At 39.6% G+C, this 12,291-nt stretch overlaps 1 protein-coding gene and 1 pseudogene across 1 annotated transcript; one reads left to right on the forward strand and one right to left on the reverse strand.

Annotated features, from left to right (window-relative positions):
- Positions 1-353: 353 nt before the first annotated feature.
- DPPA4 (developmental pluripotency associated 4) lies at positions 354-6,921 on the forward strand. Its single transcript, XM_019711636.3, has 6 exons — positions 354-507; positions 2,184-2,344; positions 2,434-2,484; positions 2,726-2,987; positions 4,303-4,498; positions 6,340-6,921. Exons 1-6 carry the CDS (start codon positions 492-494, stop codon positions 6,368-6,370), a joined length of 717 nt encoding a protein of 238 aa, XP_019567195.3. The 5' UTR covers positions 354-491; the 3' UTR covers positions 6,371-6,921.
- Positions 6,922-11,047: 4,126 nt separating this feature from the next.
- On the reverse strand, positions 11,048-11,486 carry LOC109434569 (large ribosomal subunit protein eL21 pseudogene; annotated as a pseudogene).
- Positions 11,487-12,291: the final 805 nt, after the last annotated feature.

Here is a 12,291-nt window from a genome sequence, read left to right on the forward strand (position 1 = left end):
ATAGCATCCCTCTGGGAAACATTTATTTGAAAGAGGTCAAAAATAAAGGAATGAAAACAAAAATCTTCCTGGTGAGAGATAAAGATATAGATAGTGGGTGATATAAGGCCTTCCTCCATATTTTCTGTCTTTTCTCATACATTCAAGTTGGCCTTCTCCCATTTCCCCACCACTGCTTCGCTCTCTTATAAATACCTGGGCATTAAAGTGATACCTGGAGAATACACACTGCCAGTGGAATTTAGTGGCTGCCTTGATGTCTTGGGTGTGGGTTATCTTAAGGCAGGCAGTATTAATGTGGTAGGTCAGACACCAGAGGAATGACTGACTGCCTCCTCTGTTCCTAGCAGAACTCCTCAAAGAAGTCAAAGGAGAAAAAAAAGACTTGCAAATTCCAACCTCTCTCAGTAGAAGCTGAAGAGAAACAGCAGGCTGTTGGTGAACCAAGTACAAGAAAAAACTCAGGGAAGGAAACCGAAGGAAAAAGGTCCATGAAAGAGGATGAAGGTAAGAAGTCCACAATTCCTCAAATCCATTTCCTTGGGTTGAAGAATCCTGAGGAATTTTTCTGGAGTAGAAAAAGTAGAAAAGAAATTTTTGTTCTCTGTTCTACAAATCCTATACTTCTTTCAAGACCTTGCTTAAATTTCACCTCCCTAATGCCTACTTTTGGTCACCTATGTTAAATCTTACCACTTCCTGTCTCCAAACTCTCCCAATATATTTGGTTCTGATTTTCATTTTTCTTTCACTCTGACAAGGAGAAAATTCAGAGATATTCTAAATTAAAATTACAGCAGCCCAAGAGTGAGCGAAAGGGAACTGTTAGTCTGTTAATGGCCCTGGACCAACTAAGAAAAGATGCCTCACATCCTTCTATTGTCTGTTGGAACTTCAGATTAATTTCCACAGGTTATTTTAGCCAGGTACCATCAAACTCCAGAAGCGTTGGCTGCTTCTTTACACATTGGGTTTGTGGACTCTGCACAGATCCCAGGGCCAACCCCACCTCACTTTCTCTCACCTTTTTGCCTATAGCTAAGGTAAATTCTTTCAGATGGCTTACTTCTTTCTTACCCCTCCCTGCTGCTTGATGTATAAAAAACACTTGAAAACTCCGAGACCATGATCATGTATGTTTTTTTCCACCTAGCCTATCTGCTTGGTGGTTTGGACTATATGCCCCAAGACCCGTCTTTTTGGCTAGCATTTTTGGCTCTATAAAACCTCTTTTTTAAAATTGACTTTCAGCTGTAGAAATTAAAATTTTTAACAACTCACTGCTTGGAGTTAAGTATCTTGATGTGCCATGATTTGAGGACAGACTGATGTAAGATTGAAGTCCCACTCTTGAAACTCCACTCCCTATTCTAAAAAGTGAGGAGAACACCTACTGTGTTGAGTCATGGTGGGTTGGAGGGTCAGTTGTAATGAACAATAATTAGGTAACATGCCTATACGATACCTGACTAGTAATGTGGACTCAGTAAACCCTAGTGATTATTAGTGTTAACATACCTGTGTCTATTCTGGAGCTGTGTTCTGTAAGTCTTTTCCTGAATGGTGCTGTGGGTGAGGTGCAGCAGGAGACCAGACCTGTGTGCGATGGGAGTGGGATGCTGTTTTGATGGGGTGGGCTGGCAGAATTGTGGGTAATAATGGTTGTGCTTATGGCTGGGTGCTTATTGCTGAGTGGTTTGTTTGTTTCATAGTGAGAAGGAGGAAAAGGCACCATTGAGTATTTATGATCTCCCATTAAAACTTCTATCATGCCCCTGGATTGGGAATGATAGGAGGTTGCAGTCTCGAGTGCAACCTCCTTGGAGTCTGGGGGTTAAGGAGTTCACAAGTGTGTGTGAGTAGTGGGGAGTTTTAAGAAGTAAAAACTGGGATTGGAAGTATTAAGCCCTAGGTTTCAGGTTCTGTGCCCTGGAGGTTTTGTGGTCTTTGGTAAGTCATTTAACTGTACAATGGGAACTAGACTCTGAGAACTAAAAAAACTGATGATACTTTTGTTATTTTTATTTTATATTTTCATTTTTCTGAGAGTGCATTTGAGCCAAACTGATGACTTCTTGGGGTGGGGGGACCAAGATCTCAAATGCTCCCGTACTTTTGACGTTTTAAAAGGTTACACAAAAGTTGAAGTTAATTATTACTGATTGTATCCCATTCTCCTTCAGCTTCCTATCCACAAAATATGGCACAAGACAATAAAAGAATAAGACTTCGGAAAAAGATACCAGTTCCTCCATTGCCCTCTAAACTGCCACCCGTAAACCTGATTCACCGAGACATCGTGAGGGCCTGGTGCCAGCAATTAAATCTGGGCACCAAAGGCTTGGTAAGGGGCTCAGAGTGTTAGACAGTGTTACTGGGAGGAATGGTGAGAACTATAACTGTCATTATTAACTCATTTTTCTCTTGTCTTAGAAATTGGAAGCATATAGGCGACTCTGCGAACATGCTTACCCTCATCAAAAGGTGAGTAATTTGTAAGAAGTTTGGCAGAATAGAAAGCTTAGTTCTCATCCTAATTACCTATATTAGTATCAGAAAGTGAGTAAAGGAATTAAATTATCCAAGCCACTCTTTCCCCTCTCCACTCCTTCTTCTAAAGAGAAATAATATCGCCCCGTCCTCACTCTTCACCAGCTCTGCAAAGAGTAATAGAAATGAGGTTGCTCTTCTGACAGCACTTTAATCTTTTCAACCCTATTTATAGGTTATTCCCGTCACATCAGCAGAGGCCAAGATCTTGACCACAACACAAAGAAAATTAAAGATGGAAAAGTGGGAAATGACTATGGAAAGTTCTGATCCTTCTAAAGTGACTGCTCCCCCTGAGGAAGGGATGCCTACTCTTGAAGGATTGGACAAGGTTGTCATGACAACTTCCTCCCCAGATGCTGTGTTTTCTTCCTGGACCAGAATTGCAGCCAAAGCTGGGAAGATGGAGGCAGAGGAATCACCACAAGAGGCTTCTAGTAAGCCCAAAACTAAGAGCTGGTTCTGGTTCAGATGAGGAAATAAGTTTGGTCAATATTAACCTCTGATCAATCACCACCTGAAAGGCTGGTGATTCCTGGGGCCCCCCCACCCACAACGTTTCTGATTCAGGTCTGAGGTAGAGCCTGGGAATTTGCATTTCTAACAATTTCCCAGGCACTGCTGATGATGCTATTTGGGGCACCACTCTTAAAGGACCACTGTTCTAAATTACTGATGTCATCAGAAGGGGATAGCAATCTGTTTGGCTTCATTTCTTTCCTCTTTAAGGAATTAGAAGTGAAGGCAGGTTCTAAAATCAACTGCCTGAGCTTAAACCCGGGATCTTCTAAGCATCTATCGAGTGACATTAACAGATTGCTTAAACTAGTTCCCAGCTCTCTTATTGTAAAATAGGTTAATAATACCTATAATACCTACCTCATATTGTAAGAATTACAGAGGATACAATTAAGGGAGACCATAAACTGGTTAGCACAATACAATGCCTGTCAAGTTTTGACAGCTCTGAACGTATTTCATGAAGGCCATCCCAGACCACTTTGGGTTAGTTTTTCTATTGAAGGAAACCAGACTAAGTCATCCACAAATATGCCTCTTTGACATAAACAATTAGTTTGATCTGCAGGCAATTAAAAAGAAAACACCTCCCAAAACTGCCCCTTTTCTGCTTAAAGACAAGATATAAATTCTCCTTTTGCTGGAGATACTCTCTCAACTGAGAGATGGCACCAGAGGAATCTGCTTACAAACAAACATTACTCCATTATTTTCCTCTCATATATTTACCTTCCCACAGTTTGGCACCCTTGGGGGCCCAAAACTGGCATCCTTTGTCCTGTCATTTATGTACAAATTTATTCTCTGTAGAAGATGTTATAAGATGGAATTCTAAGCTGCCATTTTTAGTTAGTTTTTGTTGTGTTCTCTCCTGCATTATGTACACTTCACCCATTAATAAATGTTTTCTCTTGTTAATCTTTGTTAGAATCCCAGCTGAAAGCCTGAAGACGGGTAGAGGTAAAGTTTTACCTCCCCTACACTATCATCTACCCATTTGCAGCTATACCACTTCCCATTATATTTTTTGTTTCTTTCTAAAGTTGTGAAAAGAACTGTTTTGCATTATTTTCTACAGGGGAACAGAATAGAGTAGGTTAAGTTAGGATTCCAGAGTTCATATATCAAAGGTTCACACTTGCGAAAGACTGTAGAATCAAAGGCCGTGATGCAATCTCAAACATGAGAATTTGGTCTTGCTCTGTTCACATTTACCCCTCTTTCCTTCCCCAGGTGTCAGGTGGTGTGTGGTCCATGGGCGAAGTCTTCCTGCACATAAAGAGGGTTGGGTCCAGCTACAGTTTTACGCTGGGCAAACCTGGGTTCCTGAAAAACACGGGAGAGTCTGTGCGCTCTTCTTGCTACCTGCTAGCAAATTTCCACCCCCGTTCCTGGAGGACAATATGTTGTGCCCCAAATGTGTTCAGAGGTAATTACCTAGTGCTTTTCTACATACTAAAAGTGGGCACCTGGCTTTTAGTTGAGGAAGAGAGAAGAATACATGTTAATCTTAATTAGCCCTGTATTTCAAGCATAAGTTATCAGTAAAGAGTTGCAAGCAAAGTATTACCCATAGATATAATCCTAGGGAAAAGAGCATCTGTCTGTTGGGGCTGAATGCTTCTACCTGGAGACCCATAATTCTGGAGAAACAAACATAATTACTGTATTCCAGGTATATGCACCACACAAAAATAATGACTAGAAGAAAAAAAAAACCCTTTAAGTAAAGTAGCCTACAGTCTACTGGGGATGATTTGTTTGTAAATAATTGTTACACCATGTGGTAACTGATAAAACTTAAGGGAATAAGTGATTAGATGGAAAGGTCATTTTTCAATATAGGGACCAGAGCCAATGCTGTGAAAGAATTTAGGACAACATAGCAACTGCGAGTAGTTCACTGTGACAGAATATGGTGATATATAGTGGAAAATAAGCTTCACTTTTGTCACTTACCAAATGGGCTTAAAAATGCCTATCTGAAGATACTGTGAAAATTAAATGAGCAAACCTGAAAAAATGCACACCTACAGAATTTTGTGAACAATTTCTAGGTGTCAGGGATGCACAAGGAATCTGGAATCTGGCAGCCCACCCCTGGGTGATGGGCCCCTGAAGGATTTTAAGCAAGTAAATGGACTGAGACTTACACTGCCAAAGAGGGAATGGTATAAAATCTATTAGAAAAACCTTGTGGGAAAATTCAGTTTTTCATTGTTTAAAGGGCCCGGCACCTTATATGGGTGCCCCAAAAAGAAATCTGGTGTCTAGGTAATTATTTGGTAGTTACTGAAATATTGATAAGGGTAATAGTTGCACTGGGGCTGAGGACAGCTTCAAGAAATGGCAGTATTTGGAGTCATGTTAAAGAAAGCAGGAAAGAGAAAAGCTAGAATATGAAGTTAATGGGGAGAGTTTGCATGGGGAAATTGTCTTAAGTAGTATCAAACAAAGCTAAAGAAGGTACAAATAAAATACTTGTCCTTGATATATTTGAAGCAGTAAGGGATACAAAAGATTCCATGTTTGGTTGAATAGGGGAGAAGTAGTTATATTAACAACGGGGAGACGCTAAGGATGCTTCTGGGCTTAGCTTGGGAGAGGGGCCTACAGAGCAGAAGGATAAAAAGAAGATAACCCCTCTGAATAGAGGGAATTGGTACAGCCCAGTGTTGGCTCCCAAGGATCTGTTCCCCTACCCCTCAGTTGTCCATGAACCATTCTGGCTCCATCATGAACTCTGTTCTTTTGCTGGGGCGGGTGCATTGGTGTTGAGATTACTGAACACCAGAGATGTAGGACAGTTGTCAGAGGATAGATGTCTGAAGTGGGAGGCCCCTCAGGCTAGACGTCCCCCTCCATCAGCCAGGAGTGTCAGCCCCCAGCTCCCACAGGAGGAGGTAAGTAAGTGTGGCTTGTCTTTTCCCCTTTTTGCTGCCCTCTTTTCTGCCACAATTAGTTGAATACAACTTTGGATAGCCCTTTAATGACATATTTGGGCCTCTGGGCTAAAGGTAAAAGATCCATTCTGGGGCTCCTGCCCATGGGCTGTATAGGACAGGAACATATTAGAGACACAAAGTGGCTGATAATGTCATTCCTGGAGGACATGGCCAAATACTTCCTACCCACTATCTTAAAGTTTAAGGGCAGTTTTATTGACATTCCAGCAGTGGGTTTCTTGGCTATTTTCAAGGATGCAACTTGATATTTATTTCTTCGAGAGTCTCAACTTCTTTAAAACTACACATTTCGTTTGCTTTATAGGAATAAAGTATTGATGAAAAGCCTTCAATGAGACTACAATGCCAGAAAAAAAGATACAGCTATGATTCTAATTAATCATAGAAAGGAGATTACTATCAACTCCATGATGCCGCTGACCACTGAACTCCAGGCTGCTCCACACCCCCCATGCTTTCTGCTTAGAAGAGGAGGAACAGGCTGGTGGGGTGCAAATGTTACCCTCAGACTCCCAACAGTGCCTGCTGCTTCGTCTGTCGGGATACAGAGTCTTAGTCTTTAAAGTGGAAAAGTATTTCACAAATTGTCATTCATTGTGATTAATAAGACTAAGAAGTCAATACTATCAAATGATTATCCTTCTGAAACAGGAGTGACCTCAGCAGCTCTTTAAAGTGGGAACTTGGACATTGTAAAGGGGTTGAGTAAAACAATACTGCACTCACATGCTGGATTCCCCTCTTCAGAATTCTCTTTCTGGGGTCTGCTGCTGCCTTTGTTCAAACTCAACTGCTTTAAGACAAAGGGAATGCTGTTATTCTCTCCACTCCCCAAAACATGTTCTTAATATACAGCGCAACATTTTTCTAAATTTTCTTAACTTGAATTTCTATGATGTGTCTCTGGGATAAAAACACAGGGTACTTTGTCATTGTTGTTTCCATTTGTAATTGTTTTGTACATTTTTACTGATTAAAAATGTTCAAGTCTACTTCTAAATCATAAATACATGTTTAAAATGTATATATAAAATCATCTATTTAGGAAACGTGTATGCAAATAAATGTTAATAGGATTAAGCCAAAAAGGCATTATTAGTGGTCAGAATTTTTCAGTGTAATACTACACATTCCTTATATCTTATTGTATGTATACTTAGTTTTAAACATTTTCTTCTCTATTTTCATTGGATTGCTCAAGTTTCTATTCTATTTCCTTCTTTTCTGCCTTTACTAATTTGGGAATTTTGCTTTCTGATTTTGCTTCTAGGTTCCTAACACCTTAAAATAAACTTAAAATTCTCTCTTTAAAATCATTCTACTACTAAAATGGCTTATTTACCCCATCTTACTGCCACTGGCAACATGAAATCTCTAAAGTCGTATATATTCCCCAACTCTTCCTAAAATGCACGTCTCCCCAAATTTCTATATAGTTTTAACTACCTTACTCTATCCTCCCTCATGGTCTCTGTCCCGTGCTCTCAGTATTTCAAGGATGAGAGGTATATACTCTGCCTCAGATGAGTTCCGTGGCACAGGGATCCTGTGGTGTGATCTTGATTGGGGGGAGTAAGAGGAGAGCCATTTTCCCATGTTTTCCAAAGAGACATTTAAGTCCAAGAGTTGGACATTTAAGGCTCCAACAATTGGAGTTCATGGACAAGACATTGGTGACTGAGGCAAGTCATGGAAAAAATCCTGTGAACTCACTGAGGGTAAGCAACAGTGAAAGTGGGCATATCTCCAAGGATCCTCAGCCCTAAGGAGCAGAGATGAAAAATGTTTAAAATACCAATTCACTGAGTTGGAATTAATTTACCTGATAATGCCTCAAGTAAATTTTTACATTTGGCAAGACAGGGTTTATACACAAAAATTGGTTATGTCCATCTTAACAGTATTCAAACTTATCACCTGGAATACTACAAACAAATGTGTTTTCTGATGGGGTACAATATATGACAATATTTTTGCCAAAGGATCTAACAGGAATCTACTCAAAAGGACGCCATCAGTCCCGATTATACTCATCTCAGCATAATTAAATGAGCTTACTTAGTTTTGTGTGGCAGTTACTCAGGCACATATATATCCATATGTGAAAATACAGAGCTGTGTGCTTAAGATGTGTGTATTTTACTACATATAGGTTATATATTACTTTTTAAAAGTGTGATTTGAATGATAAAACAGTTCTACTTAAAAGGATGTTTTTTGGACTAATTGGGGAAATTTGAATATAAAGTGGATATTAGATGTAGATGAGTGGATATTAGATGCAGTAATAGCCATGTTAAATATCTTGGTTGTAATAACCATATTGTGGTTATACAGACTTATATACATATATATATATATATATAGTCTCCAATATTTTAAAAAATTATAAAGGTGTATGTAAATACACTGCTGGTGCCAAAAAAATGTATAAAAGTTGATACTTTGGTCAACGTTGCTCAAGCAGTAGTCCGCTGTAATCGGAAGTGTCTGGACACTGATGGTAACCACTTTGAGCACCTCTTGTAATTGCAGAAGTCGAAGGTGACTTGTATTCATCTTTTGTTATTGGTATATATTGAGTATTACAATCTTAATAAAGTTTTCCTTTCTTAAAATGTGCATACATTTTTTTGGCACCCTCTATGTATATACCCATAACATAAAAAAATAATATTGCATCTGCAATTGGTTAATGAGGTACAGAATATATGGGTGTTGTCCCAACTTTTATGTTTGAAAATTTTTAAATAAAAACTTTAATTTTAAAATAAAATACTCAATTGCCAATATGAAAAGATCCTTTCAAAATACAAATCAGATTATGACACTCCTCTGCTCAGATCCCTCCCATGGATCCCACTTTATTCAGAGGAAAATCCAAAATTCTTGTAATGATGTCCAAGACCTTACCTCTAGTGTTTCCTACCTGTATGCCTTCACCTCTGACCTCATCTCCAGCACCCTGCATTCATTGTTCCTTGACCATGGCTAACATTACTCCCATCTTAGGGCCTTGTCACTAGTTGGAGTGCTCTTTCCCTAAGTATCAATATGGTAAACTTCCTTTTAAGTCTTTCGTCAAATGTCACTGTCAAAAAGGTATAATATAACCTCCTATTTAAAATCACAAGCCATTTCTCAACTCCAATCAGCACCATTTATGGCCCTTCACCCTGCTCTAGCTTTCCAAGTGAATGATAAATTGAAAGGTCTGACCTGAATTATAAAAGGAAATGGATCACAAGTTACTTAGGAATCAATATAAGAAAATTGATCTTTGTCCTCTATCTAATGTATTGCTATGTGGTTAATACAACACAGCTACAATCGGATGCAATGATCTGACCTGTGAGTGGGGGTTACAAAACAAAAAAAGATGGCAGGCATGTATGTTGGGTGAAGTGTTAATGACCTGCAGAGGTGAGGGAGTAAGAAGTCTGAGACCTAGGTTTGAGGACCATCTTTGCTATTTTAATTGTTGGTTGATTTTGAGTATCTTACCTATAAATGGCAATGACATTAATTATTTCACAGGATTATAAGAATTAATGAGAATATATATAATATACTTCACAAATTGAATGTCTATGCAAATGTTATTTATGACTATTCTATTAAATTCTGTCTTAGCTTCTGTTCTTCACAGCTAAATTTCCCAAAACTGAGTGCTTCCCTGTCTCACCACTCTGCCCCTCATGGATGGCCCACCCTGAGACACTTTATGCAGCTGGTGCCAACAACAAAATTTTACTGCTAGCAGGCTTAGTAAATTGGGAATTTGCACTGCTCAGAACAAAGATGGGAATGTGAGTCCTTTTACTAAGTTTTATTTCCCCCCTATTCTCTGTAAAAAAAAAGTAACTTGAGAGACTGTAAAACAGCATTTTTAAAAAGTCACTTGTTGGGAAGGCAATGATGGTATAAAGTCTTAATTCTTATACTGAATAATTTCGTCCAAGTTTGGTATGAAGCAAGGTCAGAGAAAGCAGAGGGATAGAGACGGGGAGGACATTATTCTTGGTCTTTACTCCATACATTACTTTTGCCATATGCTGTTATACCCTGTTCAGCTTCCATCTGTTTTGAACTATTGGGATAAGTAACATTCATTTTTAAAACACGATCATAGTACCTTACCTTTGGACACTGATCATCAGACATGTTTGCAGAATATGCTCACCTCAGCAGGAGTGGTCCAGAAATTGTCATACTCAAGAAGAGCTTTGGCACTGATTAGTTCAGAAATGCCACAGCACAGACCTAAATGAGGGAAGAAGCCTGAAGTTGCCACTACCCTTGATGTAGCTAAAAGATTTACGATAAATAACTCAGACCATAATCAAGAAAAGGATCAAGCTATGATAACCCTATGTAGTAGCCTCATTTGTCATTACAACCACTTCTGAGTCCAGGACCCAAAAAGTCTCTGGTAAGACCGATAATACTACTGGTCGGGAAGAAGAAACAGCTCAATTTTAATTAACTTCAAATGGAAAAGAAGTGATGCTGTGAACAAGCCTCTTATCATTTAACAGTCCATGGGTTGGAAAATGGTAACTCATAAGTCATCTCCTCATTTATTGGATCTCACTTTCTACTGGCATCTGTCAACGTTCTTCCTAAATTGATTTCTAAGCCAAGTGATTTGGCCCCGTTCTTTTCCAATCATTGATTGTGATGATAATTTCAGAGGGAAGTATAAAGTGTTAATGTGCTCAGAAGAGGAGTGCCACAAACTGAGTATACTTTATTTCTCTTCCCTTTCTTCCAGGCATTCAGACAAAGTATGGCATTATGGCGTGGTGATCGTGCATATGTGCCTATCAGCTCTGTCCTGCAGGGATAGTAGTTGGTCAGCAGCCTCACCTTTAACTTCACCACTATGTTCTTGCCTATACTCTTAACTCCTACTGCTACTCCCAGCCACAAAGTGTAGCATGGCTTCTAAGGTAGAGCTAGTCTTTTTTTTTTTTTTTTTTTTTTTACAGAGGTCTTTTATTTTTTCACACCTATGCCATGAATTTATAGGGAATGCATTCCAGCAGCTCAGGCTCCTTTCCATTGGTTCTCGCAAAGTGTGCTTCTCTGGGTGGGGCAGGCTGGTGTTTCAGTTGAACCCAAGTACCTTTCTCTTTGGCTTCCTTCTTTTTCTGATCATTTTCCTTCACCTGTTTCAGGAAGCTATCTCGGCTCTTAGAGTACTTAATATGCTCAATACAAGCATTAATTCTGTTGGCAAGAATCTTGCCCTTATCTTGTTTGTTTACAACAATGCCAATCGCATGCTGAATAACATTGTAGACAGTTTTGCCGTGGTAACATTTGTGGGGCATTCCTTTTTGAACAGTGCCCATTCCCTTGACGTCTACAGTATCACCTTTCTTGTAGATTCGCATGTATGTGGCCAAAGGAACAATTCCATGTTTTCTAAAAGGCCTAGAGAACATATAGCGGTGCCTCTCCTCTTTCCCTTTGTGTTGGTCCTTTTGACGAATTACTGGAAGATGGCAGTCCCGGCCAAAAAGCGGTAGGGCTGTTCTTATGGTTAAGACTCAAGGACTCCTCATCCACTTTGCTTACACTTTCTTAGAACTGCACTGCAGTTTGAGACTCTTCCTACCCAGATTCTTTATCGTCTCCTTCACCAGGGGCCAGACATACATTATGGTAGATAATCCTCCCAGCCTCCTGGCTCCCTTCTTATTTGCCTTCACAGTTGCTTTCTACAATAAATCTCTTGTGCAAGTAACTCCATTTTGGCATCTGCTTCTTGGAGGACATGAAGAATTCCATATGGTGCCAGGAGCAGTCAGAGAAAACAGGTGATAACATGGAATTCTGGAACTGGCTTATTGACCTGCTGGTGAATACAAAAGGACACCATGCTGAGTGCTGTGTGAGGGGTGGGTCATCCCTGATACACCTGGCAGTCCAATTGCTGAAGATTTCACTGGAGGTAACCTGAATAAAAATGTCCTGTTAGAGGGGACTGCCCTTGCAAATGCAATAATTCAGGCATTTGGAAAACACAGGTGTAAAAGGCTCTAAAAGATAATGGAGCTGTTTGGTTATTGGTAAGTTCTATTAATGCCCATCAATGGGATAATGAGAAACTGAGGGTCATTAACAAGCATTGAAAGAGTATAAGATGCAAGAGCCAGAAACCTTCTAGTAGTTGACAGAGGTCCATATTTCCTGTTTCTAGAATAATGGACATAGCTGAGCAACAAACAAAAGCTCTAATAACTGAGCT

This window comes from Rhinolophus sinicus, chromosome 17 (genome assembly GCF_057876585.1).
Source record: "Rhinolophus sinicus isolate RSI-liver-muscle chromosome 17, RSI-T2T, whole genome shotgun sequence".
Lineage (NCBI taxonomy): Eukaryota > Metazoa > Chordata > Mammalia > Chiroptera > Rhinolophidae > Rhinolophus > Rhinolophus sinicus.